Source organism: Dipodomys spectabilis, unplaced genomic scaffold (genome assembly GCF_019054845.1).
Source record: "Dipodomys spectabilis isolate Male_0828 unplaced genomic scaffold, ASM1905484v1 ptg000054l, whole genome shotgun sequence".
Classification (NCBI taxonomy): domain Eukaryota; kingdom Metazoa; phylum Chordata; class Mammalia; order Rodentia; family Heteromyidae; genus Dipodomys; species Dipodomys spectabilis.
In genome coordinates, this window is record NW_024870731.1 from 23,415,472 (window position 1) to 23,432,866 (window position 17,395).

Genomic DNA, 17,395 nt, shown 5'->3' on the forward strand with positions numbered 1-17,395 from the left:
ACTGGAGATAAGAGTTTCATGGGCTTTTCTACCCCAGCTGGATTCAAACTGCAATCCCCAGATCTTAGATTAGGATTACAGGCACGAGCCACTGATGCCTGGCTTTATTTCATTTCTTAGTATTCTCCTGATGGTGTTTAGAATTTTAAGAATCCTGTAAAAAGAGCTGGTTGAATAATGAACTTCATGTTTTCACCTAAGAATAAGAATTAAGTGTATTGTAAAGCTGCAGAGTTTGTTCTTTGACTTTCTGACTAACTGTCTTTCATTCACACACATTTCAAGGCACTTTATTAGGGCAACAAACTGAAATTTCCAAAGTAAATGCTTTTGTTTTCAAAGTTTCATTGTAGAAAAGTTTAAAAGCACAAGAGTTTTAAAGAAGAAAATAAAAATCACTGGCAATTTAACCATCCCATCCTGATATAACAATTCTAAGTGTTTTTAGTGTTCTTTCTTCTTATCATTTAATTATGCATTTTTTTTTTTTACAAAGCTAGGGCTATCTATTTACATTTATGTCTGGATTTTTTTTTTTTTTTTTTTGTCGGTCGTGGGGCTTGAACTCTGGGCCTGGGTGCTGTCCCTCAGCTCTTCAGCTCAAGGCGAGCGCTCTACCACTTGAGCGCCACTTCCAGTTTTCTGGTGGTTTATTGGAGATAGGAGTCTCACGGTCTCTCCTGCCCGGGCTGGCTTTGAACCGCGATCCTCAGATCTCAGCCTCCTGAGTAGCTAGGATTACAGGCGTGAGCCACCAGCGCCCGGCTTATGTCTGGATTTTTATATTACACAATAAGACAAGCATTTTGTTTGTCTTGAACATCAGTTCAATGGCTGGGCAATGACCAATTTACTATATTGATAGTGGGCTTTCCAACATATTGTAGTGGTATCATGCAAAATTCCCAACATGTTGTTCTGTGTTTATAATTCGCTATTATGAAGATTTGTTTGCAAGAAATATCTTTATAAGTATCATTGAGGGACTCCTATCTGAGTATTTCTGTTTTAATAATAGCAAACTAATATTCTAAAAGTTTATTTACTGGCCAAAAGATGCCAAGATTTTTGCAGCTCTTGATATGTATGGATGGCTATGAGTAGAGTTTGATTTGGCCCCTTGAATTATGCTGAAATGTAACTGCCATGTGAAGTATTAAGAGGGCAGAGACTTAATCTCACTAGGCTGTGTCCCAGTGGACACTAACAGAAATGAATAGGATTAGATAAGGTCACTAGAGTGGCCAAGTGCTGGTGGCTCACACTTGTAATCTTAGGTACTCAGAAGGCTGAGGTCTGAGGATCACAGTTTAAAGCCAGCCTGGGTAGCCAAATCCAAGAGACTTTTACCTCCAAGAACCAGCAAAATGTCAGAAGGGTAGCTATGGCTCTGGTGGTAGAGTACCACCAGCCTTGAGCAAAAATAGCCAAAGGGAAGTGTAAGGCCCTGAGTTCAAGCCCCAGTACTGGCACAATATAAAGTTAAAAACAAAAATAAAGTTAGTAGTGTAGAGGCCCTGTGACTGAATCCTGGTGACTTGAGAAGAGGGAAGACCACGTAGACATATTTTACACACACACACACACACACACACACACACCCGTCTCTTGCCATATTATGCTCTGTGCTTCCTTGAGACTGCTGACAAGAAGGCATCACCAAATGAAACCTCTAGACCTCGCAACTGCTAAAACCAAAATAAACTTTTCTTTGTAAAGCAGCCAACCTCAGATATTTTGTTAATAAACATCTGACTAGTACACTGACAAACTGTATTTTAGAATGTCTATATCAACCTACATTCCCCTGGTAACACCTGAATATCCATTTTGCTGAATGCTTAGTAGCATTTAGAATTATCAATACATACTTTGCATTTAAATCTCCTTCCTTCCTTCTTTCTTTCTTTCTTTCTTTCTTTCTTTTTTTCTTTCTTTCTTTCTGTGTGTGCCAGTCCTGGGGCTTGAATTCAGTTTTTGCACCCTGTCCCTGGGTTTTCCTTGCTCAAGGCTTGTGCTCTACCACTTGAGGCACAGCCCCGTTTCCAGTATTTTTAGTGCTTAATTGGGGATAAGAGGTTCATGAACTTTTTGCCCTAGCTGGCTTTGAACTGTGATCTTCAGATTTCAGCCTCCTGAGTGGCTAGGATTATAGGTGTGAGACACCAGAGCCCAGCCTTTGGTTTGCTTTTGAGGGGCACTGTTACAGAGCCATTGCATACATGGAAAGCAAGCCATTTCAGAAAAACAAAAGAAAGCAAAACAACAACAACAACAAAAAGGAGGTTTCTTTCTTATCTTTACTAACAGAGAATCTTAAATGAAAAACCAAATCCATTGCTTTTTCAAAGTGCATTTTTTTTGTTTTTTTTTTTTGGGGGGGGGGTCCAGTCGTGGGGCCTGAACTTTGGGCCTGGGCACTGTCCCTCAGCTCTTCAGCTCAAGGCTAGCGCTCTACCACTTGAGCCACAGCACCACTTCCGGCTTTTTTTTCTTTTTGCTTATGTGGTGCTGAGGAAGGGTACCTCATGCATGCAAGGCAAGCGCTCTACAACTGAGCCACCTTCCCAGTCCATCAAAGTGCATGTTTTTTTGAACTCCCCTCCCCCACCATTTTTTCTGCTATTGTGGCAAGAATTACTATAGCTATTGGAAAACTGTTTGAGATTTTTAAATAATTTCAAAATAATCATTGTGAATGGCAGTGTAATAAGCTATTAAATGGCTATATAACTTAATTGATTCCCCCATAGTTGGAAATACTTCAGTTGGAAATGCCACAGTGAAGATTCTTGTTCACTTGTGATTCTTGTTCAAAGATTATTCTGAGCTTTCAACATGATCCAAATTGTTGTGGTTTGCCATCAACTTTATCTTGGAGATCTGGAAAGTCAGTATTAGGGCTAATCTCTAAGCCCAAGGTACCCCAGCAAACTGAGTCCCTATCTTATTCTCTAGTCCTTAGTAGCTTTACAACTAATTACCTAACCTCATAGTGCCTTAGTATCCCCTTTTTTCAAATATCTGATTTGGGGAAGTGAAGGGGAATCACAGAAATGATGGAACAAAGGGTGAACCAATCAACAGCAATCCTTGCTAGATACTATGTTGGAAATGAACGTTAACAACCTGAGAGGAGGGGGGGGGGGAGCAGGAGAAATCCAAGGAAGGGGTAACACTGTTTGAAAAGAAATGTACTCATTAACTTATGTAACTGTAACCCTTCTGTATATCACCTTTACAATAAAATAAAATTAATGTCAGAGGCTGGTGCCTTCACATCCACTGCAGCAAAACCCAAAAACTTACATGAAACGCAAATTACAGGTGATTCTACCACAACTTCAAGTTCGTGAGTCAGTGCTTTCTAAGCCACATCAAAACTATGTGAACAGAAGGAGGACTAGGAGCGTGTGTGTGCGTGTGCGTGCATGTGTGTGTGTGTGTGTGTGTGTGTGTGTGTTAGACTGGGTTTGAACTCAGGACCTCATGCTTGGTCCTTTCTGAGTACAGGTGGATCTACTACTTGAGCTACCCCTTCAGTCCTGGATTTTTTGTTAGTTTATTATTGGAGGTAAGATTCTTGAAGATTGTCTGCCTGGACTGGGTTCAAACAGTAGTAATCCTTGGATCTCAGCTGCCTGAGAAGTTAGGTTTATAGGAGTGATCCATTGGTGCCTTGCCCTTGACAGAGGTCAAGCATTTTCTTACTGATCCTTTCTCTCCTCTTTCCATCACCAGTTTGGCTGAGTCCAATATCCTGACCCAGGCAGGGATACAGAATCCAATGAAGATGAATCAGAATGCGTTTTGGGGGCATCAATATGTGCACTGGAAAAGAACTTTGCAAGAACAGGAATCACCAAGAGGAAATACTGCTTCTCAAGCATTTGCCTGTGCAGTTGAAAGTATAAAAACCAGAGAAAGCACAGCTAGGAGAATGGGAGGAAAAATTGGAGGTCCTGGACCCAGTTTTTGAAATCTTGAACTTCTCAGCAGTCCTATAAATCAGTAACTTCCCTTTCTTTGCTCTCTTTGGTACATGGGCTTTTGTTACTGGTAACCAAGGGTCTTATCAGTCCTATTGGCTATCATTACATAAGCCTACTTTTTATAGGGTACATCAGAACCATTAACTTGTTCATTTTCCTTCAGGCCTTATATATAGGGCATATAGGTAACACATGTTAATATCAGAGGTCTTTAACTTTTCCATGTTACATTTGTTTTCAGAACAGGTAAACTGTGTTTAATTTTAATTTGTTTTATACAGAAATAAACATTTCCCCTAAATGTAAATCCAAGGCACTTAGAATGGGCTCTTTGCTGTTACAGGTTTCAAATATTTGCTTGTGTTGCTGAAATTATAAAATCTATTGAGGGGGCAGTTATCCTAGCTACTCAAGAGGCTGAGATTTTTAGGATCTGGGTTTGAAGCCAGTGCTGGTAGGAAAGTCTGTGAGAATCTTATCTCCAATTAACCAGCAAAAACCAAACCAAAACAAAACAGAAGTGGAGTGTGGCTTGAGTGGTAGAGTACTAGCCTTGAGCCAAAAGCTCTAGGACAGCACAGAGGCCCTGAGTTCAAGCCCAAGGACTAGCACAAAAACAAAACAAAACAAAACAAAAAAACCAACAGCTGGGCGCTGGTAGCTCACGCCTGTAATCCTAGCTACTCAGGAGGCTGAGATCTGAGGATCGTGGTTCAAAGCCAGCCCAAGCAGAAAAGTCTGTGAGACTCTTAGGTTCAACTAACTACTAGAAAACCAGAAGTGGTGCTGTGGCTCAAAGTGGTAGAGCACTAGCCTTGAGCGAAAGAGGTCAAGGGCAGTGCCCAGGCCCTGAGTTCAAGGCCCATGATGGGAAAAAAAAAAAAAAAGACGATATTTTATCTGTCCCTATCGTGGTTACATTTCAGAGCTTCAGCTTCAACTGAAAAAGCATCAACTCAAAGAGACATAAGTCACAAGAGGAAGTTCAAGGAATTGACAAGTCTAGAGATAGGCCCAGCCAATCTTATTAACTTATAAGATTAACTTGTATTCATTAATCGATTAATTTCACTTATTCCACTTGAAGACATTGGGTTTCCTGTCCTCTTCTCACCCTCCTCTCACGTTCTGCATCCCTCAATGTGTCCGTTTCATCCTCAGACAGGCTCATGAAAGATGGGGCCCTCCTATCAGTTCAAGTCTGGCAAAACGAAGGGGAAGCTTGGCCCTCATTGGACCAATTGAACACATGACCATGGTCAAGGTGGGCCACATGTTCATGCTGAGCTGGAGGAATAGAAGGTAGAGGCAGGGGGAGGAAGGCAGGGGCTTCATCACAACCAGGCAGGGTGTTTCAAACAAAAGAAAACTAGCAGAAAGGAAAGCTGAGCAGGTGGAAAATAACAGATGTTCACTCTCTATCACATTGCTGGGTGAACAGATAACAGTAATAGCTTACATTTATTAAATGCTTATTAGGTACTTGGCACTGTTCTAAGTACCTTATGTATATTAATTCCTTCAGTGCCTCTCAGTTGAAGAGTAAATGCAGTTATCTCCTCACTTTACAGATAAGGAAACTGAGGCATACAGTGGCTATGGTGCCCGTGATAATGCATCTGCAAGCAATATCAGAACCTACTAAACGTGCTTCAGAGCTAATGCCTTTAATCACTAGTCAGTGTAGATGATGACTTGTGATGTGTGTGTGTGTGTGTGTGTGTGTGTGTGTGTGTGTGTGTGGTTAACTTTGCAATAAGGGGCAAGCTATCAGCATTTGGTAGGAACCATAATTTTCAATCTGGATTTTGGGTTGATATTTTCTGAAGATATTGGGCAGGTCCGGGTGAGAGGTAGTCACAGGACCACGGGAAAACAAGCAATACTGTACATTATGCTTATGATATTTCTGACTTACAATGAGTTCATCAGGCTGTAACCACATTGTAGTATCAAGGGACATCTGAACTCTAAACAGGCCGTCTCCTCTTATGCTAGGCTGAATCCAAATATAATCACTGAGATTGGCATTCTAAATATATAATTCCCTCTTCCTGAGAGCCAGTAGGACTTGCAAATGTGGTCACTCCCTTGGTGAGGTTAAACTGTGGCATAGAAGTAGTGGCACAGTCATTCTCAAGAGACCATGGGAGAGGGTTCTCCTGTTGGTTTTGATGAAGTAAAATGCCATCATGTGAGAGAGCCGTGAGGCTTGGACCTCTAGCTGAGGCCAGAAAGAATGAAAACCAGGATCTCAGCGTTACAGCCACAAGAAGCTGAGACCTGCCAATATCCGGAATGAGCTTGAAAGGGGACTTCAACTTCCAGAGGAGAAGGCCTTGATTTCAGCTGCAAACAAAGGATGCAGCAATACTGTGCTTGAACCCAGGACCTCCAGAACTGTGATGTGCACCTGTGAGGGTGATGAGTAGCTAACAGCAGCACCTTGTGTTTGTAGACTTCTCATCTCCCACCAAGGGACAGGCCCCTCCTTCTCATCCCCAGGACCAGCTCTGTACCGGGTATCCTCCATGCTACCTGGGAGGGGCCAAGTGCTGTAACCACCAGGTGAAGGCATGGACTGGTCATTTTTGAGCCACCAGTACTTGAAACAGTATCAGCTATGTATGCTCTGCAAGTCTTGTAAAATGAGGATGAAATTGCATTGTGTAGTATGCCTATAAAACATCTTCCTTCCTTCTTTCTTTCCCCTACCCACTCCACCCTCTTTCCCTTTCTCCCTTTTTTCTTCTTCTTCTCCTCCCCCCCTCCTTTTTGCTAGTCCTGGGGCTTGAATTCAAGGCCTGGGCACTTTCCCTGAACTCATTTTGATCAATACTTGAGCCATGGCTCCTCCTTCGGCTTTTTGGGGGTTTATTGGAGATTAGGCTGGTAGATTTTCCCGCCAGGACTGGCTTGAACTTCAATCCCCAGATCTTAGCCTCTTTAGTGGCTAGGATTTTTTTTTCTTAATAGGAATTGATAGAGGCTGAGTTTGTGTTTCCAAGATCAGTTTGGGGTAAACTTCAGCCTAAGACCCCAGAACATCTACTAGATGTTTTACATCTAATGGATGTGAAATATTAGCATGGGGCCCTTGATCCACGAGGAATGGTTATTCAACTCTCCAGACATGTTACATTTTCTTATAGAAGCTGCCTTGATTTCCACTTACCCATTCCAGTGTCTTCTGAAACTACTTGACAGCTTTGAAGGCAAGCAGGCTGCAGCACACAGTATGCTTAGCATACCTACTAAGTGCTCAATACCTGTGTTGACTCAGCAAAGGGTTCGCACAAAGAACTCAATTCAGCTCAGTCCCTAGTAGACAGTAAGCACTAGGGCAACTTTTACCGAGTCTGTTTTACAGATGAGAAACTCAAAGATGACGCTCAGGTTTCACTGATTTCCCTCTCTGCCCGCCCCCCACCCCTACATTTTATCAGCCGGCCTCTAAGAAGGCAGTCGGTATGTTGGCATCACTCACCGATCTCAATTTCTGACAAAGGAACATCCTCCCCCCACCCCAAAACCCACTTCCAAGAACAAGTGGTCCCCACGAACACTCAGGAGGGAGTCAGCGCTTCCAACAAAACCAGGAAGACCTCCAATTCCAAAGCAAACAAAAGTGGCTTCATTCTCCACCCAGGGGAAGGTGGTCACTAGACTCTGCTAAAGATAGAGGCTTGGACCCTCCCCGGGAACTTCCTGGCTTTTATTACTTTGTCACCCCCACCCCCTCCCTCCCCACGTTAAGTTTTCAAAGCCCTTTCTTTGGAAATGTGGGTGTGAAACTGCTTCCTAATCACGTTTTGCGGGAAAAGCTCTGCGAACATCTGTGTATTATTGGAAAACCTGGAATCCGGTTGGGTGGTTCCAGTGGGTGTGGGACCCCGCCCTGGTGAGATCAAACCGCAGGCACACGTTTAAAAACGCGTCGTGATCGCTTTTTTTTTTTTTTTAAACAGAGGCAGAAAAATTAGGCGAAAATTACAAATGGCTAATTACCTTGGCTTAATTATACAGCTAATCAAAAGCCCGCCTCCCCGCCCCCACCCCCTTTAGCACAAAAGTAAGAGGGGAAAAATGGGAACGCTTAGAAGTCTCCACGATAAAGATCTTCCTTCTCAGCGAGAGCCTAGGGACAAAACTCACTACAAGCCCAGCCCTCCCCTCCCCAGCCCCCGGCCCCACCCTCGCCCCCCAGGCCTCCTCCGAGACTTAGGGAACTAGTAGTTCTCCCCCGGGGCAGCTTGGCTTTCACCCCGTGGGGGTAAGAGCACTTCCTGCGCCGTGCGCCTGACCAGGCCCGGGTGCAGCCACCGTCTCCAAAAGGAATCGCGAATTGGTTAAACTCCGCCACGGATCCCTCACTGCTGGGGTGGGACTTGGGCTGGAATTTTGCAAGCTTGGGGAGCAATATATCATCTTCCCCTTCTCCCATCTCCTCAGTGGTGGACTCCGCCAATGGAAGCGCGAAAGGGTGGGGGGGGGGGGGAGAAAAAGAAATTCCACGCAACCTGAGTGCAAAGGTCGCTGGGCTTTGTTCCCAAGTCCGAGAATGCGCCGGGCAGGGGGCGCGGGGCTGTGCGCCCCTCCGCGGCAATGCTCAGGCGGTCAGACCAATCGGGAAGTCTCCTCGCTCTAAAAAGACAGCTGGCCACTACCTCCCTCCTCTCCTCCCCCCCTGCCCAGGATTCAGGCCAGGCCATTCCCCCCCTCTTCCCCACCCCCCCGTCCCCCAAGTCCCGGATCCGTGAGCGACGCCGACAGGCGATTCCGCCAAACCCGCGGAGAGCGCAGCGTCTTTTAAGAGCTCGCACGACGGGAATCTGGCAAAGACGTGCCGGCCCCAGAAGGCAGTCGCCCCCCCTCGCTCTCCAAAATCCGACCTGAGTCACTCCAGGGGCATCCAACGGCACCAGCAGAGCCCCAAACTCCAAAGGCCCGCCTTGGATGGCAGAGTTGTGCGACCCACTCCCCCTTCCCACCCCCGCCCCCACCCCCCCTCCGAGACCCGAGCGGAGCGTGGCCGCTTTAAGAGCGAGGAGCGCGCGCTCCCGCCACTGGCCGCCCCGGGCCGCGCGCCCCCAGCTCGCGCGCCCCCGTCGCCGCGCGTCCCCAGCTCGCTCGCTCGCTCGTTCGCTCGCTCGCCGGCTTTAAAGTCTCTGCCAGGATCCATGCTCACATGTTACTTCCTGTATGGAGGCATGGCCAGTTTCCAGCCCCGCGCTCCCGGTTTCTCCTCAGCCTGCGCCGGAGCCACAACTTTCGGGAGCATGGACTGAAGGCGCCCTCGCCTCAGCGCCCCTCTGAGAGCCTTTGTGTTTTCCTCGGTTTCCTCCGGCCGTTTCTCTGCGGTGGGGGGGCGCTTTCCGCGGCCCCCGTCTCTGCCCTCCCCTTCCCCGCTGGCAAACATGCCTCCTTCCTTCCCGGGGCCCTGGAAGGAGCTGCCCGCCTGAAGCCCGGAGACGCCGCGCCGCGCCGCGCCGCGCTCAGCCCCGCCGTCGCCCGCCGGCTCTCCGGCTGCGCTGCCGACTCAAGTTGGGGGATCGTCGGCTGCTAGCCGCCGCCTGCTAGCCGGTCCCTGCCGGCTCCGGGGCCGCGGGCACCGCCGCCGCCTGCTCGTCCTGCCCGCTCGGCTCGCCTGTGTTGGAACGGAAAGCAAGCCCTTCTCCGCCGCGAGGACCGGCCCCCCCAGCGTGGCCGGGCATCCCCGGCCACTTTTTCCTGGTCGAGGCTTTTTCCGGGAGGGGCGCTCGGCCGGCTTCCCGGGTTCCAGCGGGACTCTCGCCGCCGGGCGTGGGGGGGTGGGGAGGGAGGCCCCCCGTGCCCCCGGCGAGCAGGGGGTGGCGGCAAGCGCCCGGGCTGCGCGGAGCCTCTCGCACGGAAGCAAGAACTTATTCAACAAGTTTACCTCCCCCCCACACACCCCCTGCGTTCCTCTTTTCGATGTGCGTTTTCGGACATGCGGAGGTTACTGGAACCGTGTTGGTGGATTTTGTTCCTGAAAATCACCAGTTCTGTGCTCCATTATGTCGTGTGCTTCCCGGGTGAGTGCTTGCAGCTTGAGGGGCCCCGGCCCCGGCTCCGGCTCCGGCCCCGGCCCGCGCGCGCGCGCGGGTGCGCGGGGTAGGGCAGAGTTTGTGGCTGGGGCGCGGAGCTTGGGCGCCAATCTTAGGGACCCCGGAGAGGGTGAAGGGGAGGGTCAAGGCGGGGTGGTGGGGGGCGAGAAGGAAAAGAGCTGCTTCGCTGCCTCTGGCAATATTTAGGGAGGCTGGTTGGTGAGGGGCGGGGGAGTGGAAGCCAGGAAGGGCTGGCCGCGGGAGAGGGGAAGAGGGTTGGGTATTCCAGGGGTCTGCTACCACTCTGGGTTGGGGAGCTCTGGGGGCATTGGAGGAGGGAGGTAATGGGATTTGCCTTGCTAATCCGGCACCGATCGTGAGGGCTAGAGTTGTGGAGCGACTGGGGAGCTTGGATCCTTGGAGAGGATGCTTGTGTGTGTGTGTGTGTGTGTGTGTGTGTGTGTGTGTGTGTGTGTAGGGGGGTGGTGAGGTGTTGGTGGGGTCCCGGGGGTGGTCCCTTTGCTCTGGTAGGGATAGAAGGAGCTCTTGGCAGGGGAGGGGGGGCTTTGCTTTGCAGCTCTCGGACAGACCCTTTGGGAAGGCTGGTGTTCGGGGATGGAAGCTGGAGGCTGGCCGCAGAGGATCGGGATGTGGGGAGCAGCTGGCATTCTGGTCTCGGGGAGGGGGTGGCGGGGGCGCCTCCTCCCACACCAGCTCAGGGCTGGGGGACCAGCTTCGCCTGGGTGCCAGGCTCCCGGGGCTGGGCTGGGGTGGTGGGTCGCCTCCCTCAGCCCTCGGCCTCCTCTCTCCTCCTCTGTTGCTTGGTGGGGCTGCGGGGGTCGGGGCGCAGGGCGGGGGTCGGGTCGGTGACTAGGTTTGTGGTTCGCGCCGGGGCGGATTTTTATTTTTATTTGAACCTCTCCTGTCTCCCGCGCCCTGCCTACCTTCATCTTTGCCCTTTTGCAGACTGTTCGCAGCTGACAGACCCAGACCGGTTCCTTTCTGATCAGGTTAAGACAGGAGCAATATTGGCCATGGACGACTGTAATAAATCACGGCACGTAACGGTGTTGTAGCTCGGCGACCCTCCACTTCCAGCCAGCAGCCGGCACACCCCGACCCCCGCGAGGGCAGAGGCCGGCCGAGCCTCGCTTCGCTCTCGCCTAGTGCGGGGCCCCGCGGGGAGGGCTTGCACCCCCCCCCCCCCACAACTCCCTCGAAGCTGTTCAGCCCCCTTCCCCGGGGATGGAGACCACATTCTCTGCCCTAGCTTAGGGAAAAGGGTGGAAAAATGAGGGTGCTTTTCTTCCCTGACTCCTAGGAGGACAGGAGAATCCCCCGTTTTGCCCCCCCCTTTCTCATTCACCACTTCTTGGATACTTGCAGGTGAGGGTTATCTGAATCTGGGGGGGGGGGGAAGGAACGTTTCCCCGATGTTTCTTCTTTCCCTGCTTCACCGCCGCCTGTCTCCCCCCCCCCCCCCCCCCCCCCCCCCCCCGCCGTCTGGCCGCCAGGACGCGGGGATTTGGTGCAGCGGCTCCCCAGCCTGGTCGTGCGCCTGGGCGCACGGTGCTGGCGCCCTTGCAGCCCTCTCGGGAGCTGGTTCCTGGGGAAGGAGGAATGGAGGAGGTGGGGGGGGGGGGTGAGACTAGCCATAAGAGCTCTCTTCTCTGTTTCGAGGGTGATCTGGGGGCACACGGGTCTTTTCCTTGGCACCCCTCTTTTCTCTCTGCGCATCCTCCGGTGCCCAGCACGGCGCCGATGTCTCTGGTCAGCATCCTGAAACCCAGCTCCCCGGACCTGAGCGAGGAGGACGTGTTCGTGTCCACACTTCTTCCCAGGAGGCCTGGGGTTGGCCCACCCAGGGTTCCTTCCGGCTTCCGTGGGATCATCGGGGTGGAGAGGCATCTCCCCTGAAAAACAAGCTACCCCTTCTCCCCCATCCAGACCACCGTTAAGGATTTGCACGCGTCACCACCGTCCCCATCCCACCGGCTAGGCTCCCCGTCTTGGCCTCGGAGTGGCCTGCTGTGTGTCCAGGTGCACCCCGGGCCCTTTGTGAGGGTCACTGTTTTAACAGGGGCCGTGGGAGGCGGCGAAGGGCAATCTTGCGAAACACTTCATTTCCAATTTCCAAGGCTGGCCGCCTTCCTGGGGATGCATACAGCTGCCAGCCGCGATGTTCTTTTTCCTGGTGTCTGAGAAAGCTTGAGATAAAACAAGAAAAGAGAAAGGAAATGGGATGGGTAAGGTTGGGACGCGGTTTCCCTCTCTCTCCTTTTCCTTACCTGCCACGCTGCGAGCCAGAGCTCCCCCGAGAGCCTGGGGACATGGGGCAGAAGGGACAGCGAATGGACGGAGGCCCCCGGGAAGACGGGGTTGGGTGTGTGGAAGGGAAGGAGCAGGGTTTCATCGTCAGTTTTGGCGGCAGGCGAAGTTAACCACGTCGCACACAGCCTTGGGAGGTTCGGGCTTTCGGTTTTCCGAGGTTGCTGTGACGCGGCTGGACCTCAGGGGGCGCCCCGAGCCACTCGTCAAGCTCTGGCCACCTCCTCTCTACGGAGGATGGAGAGAGGAGAGAGGGAGACAGCACAGATTCAGAGATGGGCGGGGGGGGGGGGGGCAAGGGGGCGCAGCACCCATCTCCACCCAGTGAAGAGATGATGCTCACAGCTCTGGCGCTGCTGGTCGGCTGGAAATTGGGAGGAGGGGGTGGCTGGAGTTCGTGTTGGGACCCCCTCACACACACGCACACACACACACACACACACACACACCAATCACTTGGGAAGCTTTTACAGATTCAAAATGAGGGATTAAAAAAAAATTCTCATTTTGGATTAGGGGGCCCCCTCCTTTGTGGGCTCTTCACCCCAAAGCTCGAGTTACTTATTTGGTTACTCAGAATCACCCCACTTTCTCAGTTGTATTTTAGTCTCCAGTTTCTGTTGTAGACCACAGGGTCTCCCTCATCTGGGGAGGGCTTGGGGAAACATCTAGCAGAAGTCCTTGTCTCCCCGTCCCCCCCCCCCCCCACGTGAATCAGAAACAGCAATTTGTTTGGTGACTCAGGGCTAGGGCGCTACTACTTGAGCCACAGCTCCAGTTCTGACTTCTTGGTGGTTAATTGTAGATGGGTCTCCCTACTTTCCTACCCAGGATCCTCACCATCACACCCTCCTCTGAGTAGCTGGGATTCAAGACATGAACCACTGCCACTCAGCTGAGTTTTTCAGTTTTACAACAGCAGTTCAGCTGTGGTGAGATCACATGTTATTTATTTATTTACATATTTATTTATTTATTTATTGCCAGTGTGGAGGCTTGAATCAAAGCAGAGTGGTTGTCAAACATGATAGTGACCACCTTTCATTCTTATTAAAGATGTTCTTAAAAAGTTGTTGTGAATAATATACACAGAAGAATATAAGGGACCCCTCCATGTCTCCCACTCAGCTCCAGACTCAGTTTATTTTCATCCGTGTCCCCCTCTCTTCCCAGCATCCTCAACAAATGTAATTTTAAAGCAAAATTCATTTTAATATTTAGTCTGTAGCTCCAGTCATTGGGAAACCAGTGGCCTCTTACAGGATGTAAAAATACGTTACTCGAAAAGGGTGTTCTCTATTTTAAAATTCTCTAGCTATTCAGAAATTTTAAGTAAAAAGAAAGTATCTCTTTTCTTTCGGCCCTCAAGAGTGACACTTCTTTGGTTCTGAAGTTTTGTGTGGCAATTTGATTCCATCTAGGCTTCGGCAGTAGGAAGCTGTGTTGTACCTTGGATGGACAGAGAAGCTTGACTCTCCTAAGCAGGCTTTTTCCATATTTGCCTGTGCATGGCTTTTATTCCGATGAGCATCTCTCAAGACTTTCTTAGGGAAAGGTAGAGGTAATATTTGCAAGTCTACAGTCTAATTCTCAGAAGTGTGATGAGAAATCATAACAGTTTGCCTCTCTCCCACCCCCATCCCTAGGGTGTCTGGTTTTGAAAAGATTTTTCCTAGCTTCTACACTGGATCCCTTTGATTAGGGTTATGGAATTAAAACCTTTGATGTTCCTGTTTCCTTATAGATTGGAGTGGATGAAGTTAGGACTTGAATATAAGGCATAACAGGATCACTGCATAGTTGAGGAAGAAGGGTCCTAGGAAAGCTGTAATGCCTGAACACGGCAGACTGCCCATCTTCCCCCCTTCCCCCAGTACAGCTTGAGCAAGTCCCTGTTTTCCCTGACTACAAGATTATATTGTTGTTTACATGAAGTTCTTCAGGGAAATGCTGACGACTTAATGCTATGAAACCAAGCAAAAAACCTTTTAGATTTACGTTTCTCTTTTTCTCAAAACACTCCTCAGTTAACAGAATATCCATGCACCAATTGCAAGGGACTTTCCTGTTCATATCAGACCATTTCAAATGCTCCTGCATAATCATGATTAGGGAAGCCCTTTTCCCTCATTTCTCCCTCCCTCTAACCTCCGTTTTTCCTGGCATCTGAACCAAAGGAACAGTCTAGGCACCTTGGTCTTGCCTAGGTGAGGAAGGTCTGTAGTACTGCTAGTGGGTAGTTGATTTAACATTCCTCTTTACCCATGAAAGGTGGTGGTGACTTGAGATGGGGTTTCAACTATGCTCTTTGCTGCAGGCCAGCTCGGTACTCTGTGTCACCCAGGCTAGCTTTGTACTCAGTGTGAGGCTGGCTGGCATTTTCCATCTTTGCCTTCACATTCACAGTGATTGGATGACTGGTGTGTGCATGCCCGGCTTGGAAGTGGTAATCTTCAACCAGGTCTTCCTGGTTTAAGATGAAACTCAGCTTTTCCACCCACAGCTTGTGGGACAGTGCGATGCCATTTCTAGGTAGGATGAAGATGATTTCGTGTGCATTTGGAATAGGGAGATGAAAAAAAAATAGCAATTGCGCTTTCATCTCTGGTGCTCATCTCTCTTGTGGCCACACGTTGTGATCTAAAGCTTATGGGGCAAAATGAGCACACCTAAGGTTGTACCCTGAAGTACCTGATGCTGGCCAGTATCTCTGGGGATACTCACATCATCAGTGGAGAGTTCACTGTGAAATGACAAGTCATCTGCACCAGCACAGGGTATTTGGCTGTGCCTAGGCAGAAGTAAAAGACTTTGCAGAACTAGTACTATAAACGAACCCAAGGATGTCTGTAAACTCTCCCCTCCCCCTTAGGTCTCCTGTGTGGATCTGGGTCAGGCCAGTCACCATTGATTGATGCAGGAGAGGCAGCGGCTCAGAGAAGTGCAAAACCTACGAGAAAGAACTTGCTCCCAGCAGACTGTGAGAGCTGGGTTTGGAATTTGGCAACAGTTAGTGTCCCAGAACCAGGTGGCCGAGGCTCACATCAGGCTGAGGTTGGCCATGCATGCTTTAGGCCCTAAGAAAATATTTGCAAGAGGATTAAAACATTAGGTAACTTCCAGTTCCTTCTCTGAGGAACGGGAGTTAACCATCTTGACTGCAGGGAGAAAGAAAAAAATCCTAAAAAACAAACAAAAGACAATCCTTGGGCTCTGGCAATGTTCTGTGCACTCTGGAAATCAAGTGCCCACCTGTAACAAAGGATTATCTTGTTACTGACTTGGTTTGACTTATTTTTGGTGAATAGAGGACTATCTTAGTCTTACAACCTTTTCTGCCTGGGCTGGCACTGAACCTTCATCTTCCATGGTTCAGTCTCCTGAGTAGCTAGGATTATAGATGAGCCATCTGTACCCAGCTTCATTGGTAAATGTTAAAAATTTTTTACAGTTTTTTTTTTTTTTTAGGGCTGGATAGAAGAATGAGTGTTCATCAGATGTGCTCAGGTTTTCTTTTCTTTCTTTTGTTTGGTCGGTTGTAGGGCTTGAACTCTGGACTTGGGTGCTGTCCCTGAGCTCTTCAGCTGAAGGCGAATACTCTATCTTGAGCCACAGTGCCTCTTTCCGTTTTCTAGTGGTTAATTGGAGATAAGATTCTCACGGAGTTTTCCACCCAGGCTGGCTTTGAACCATGATCCTCATTCTCAGCCTCCTGAGTAGCTGGGATTACAGGCGTGAACTCAGTTATTCTTTTGAAGCCCCCTACCTGAACTAGATGGTATTGCTGTTGTACTTAGTGTTGGGAAGGGGGTAGGAGGCAGCTGGCACATTGAGAACTTGGGTAACCTATGCAAGTTGGATGTATTGTTTGGTCAGCATATATAGCAAGGAGAGACTGTTCGGAAGCCTATCACTTCTTAACACTTTTATTTCATTTTTTCCCCCCTAAACCAGGTTGTTATTGAGAGTTGTAAGAGAATATAGCGAAGCAAGAATTTGGTCCCTGGAACCAGGCTGTTGCTAGCTGTGTTACCTTAGACAAGTTATTTAACCTCTCTGTGCCTACGCTTTCTCTGGGCTCGTGTTGTTATTTGACTCCTTAGGTCTTTATGAGGCTCAAATGAGTGTGCGTGTCTGGACTTAGCATAGTGTGGTGAAGGGTAAGTCTCAAGAATGGTGTTTTAATGGGAAGCCAGCAGTGGTCTGCTTAAAATTATCACCGGTGTGACCCTTGAACAAGTTACATCCCCTGACTCTGTATTTTCACAAATTCAGACCTACATACAGAGCATGTCAAGGAGAGCGTAAATCCTATTCCTAGTTATGGCCCTCACTGTTTTTCTTTTTTTTTTGTCAGTCCTGAGGCTTGAACTCAGGGCCTGGGTACTGTCTCTGAGCTGCTTTTGCTTAAGGCTTGCGCTCTACCATTGGAACCACAATGCTACTTCTGGCTTTTTCTGCTTATGAGGTACTGAGAAATCCAACCCAGGGCTTCATGCATGCTGGACAAGCACTCTGCCGCTAAGACACATGAGGTACTGAGAAATCCAACCCAGGGCTTCATGCATGCTGGACAAGCGCTCTGCCACTAAGACACATTCCCAGGCTGGCCCTTACTTTTGTTGCAGAAATTGGGAAGATGGTTTTCTGGCCCAACAACAAAATGTGATTTTGAACTACCCCGTTTTAGCTGTTTTGGGGGAGTAGCAAAGTGACACAGTTGGCTGCTGAAATCTAGCAACTGAAACATAAGAAATAGAAACACAGTTCATGGATATGTAATATACTTCTATGGAAGAAAATAGGACAACCGATCTTATTTTTGGGTCTGTGATACTTACTATCTTTCTAAAGAGCAGAGGGAAGCGGGGTGTTGTATGATGCCATGGATACACTTTTGAGGAATTTGGATTAGCCACGATATGAATCAAAGAGCTGTCTGAGATCTAGCATGGTGGCCACATACATTTTGTAGTGCACTTGAAATCAGATGATGAATTGATTTGGAAT

General features: G+C 49.0%; 1 protein-coding gene across 3 annotated transcripts in view; it reads left to right on the forward strand.

Annotated features, from left to right (window-relative positions):
- Positions 1 to 9,777: 9,777 nt before the first annotated feature.
- Ptprg (protein tyrosine phosphatase receptor type G) overlaps positions 9,778 to 17,395 on the forward strand; it is a 689,215-nt gene continuing 681,597 nt past the window's right edge. For all 3 annotated transcript variants that reach the window (XM_042679699.1, XM_042679701.1, XM_042679700.1), the window contains exon 1: positions 9,778 to 10,045. In XM_042679699.1, the coding sequence (XP_042535633.1) occupies positions 9,961 to 10,045 (85 nt within the window). In that variant the 5' untranslated portion in view covers positions 9,778 to 9,960. The remainder of the gene's footprint in view (positions 10,046 to 17,395) is intronic.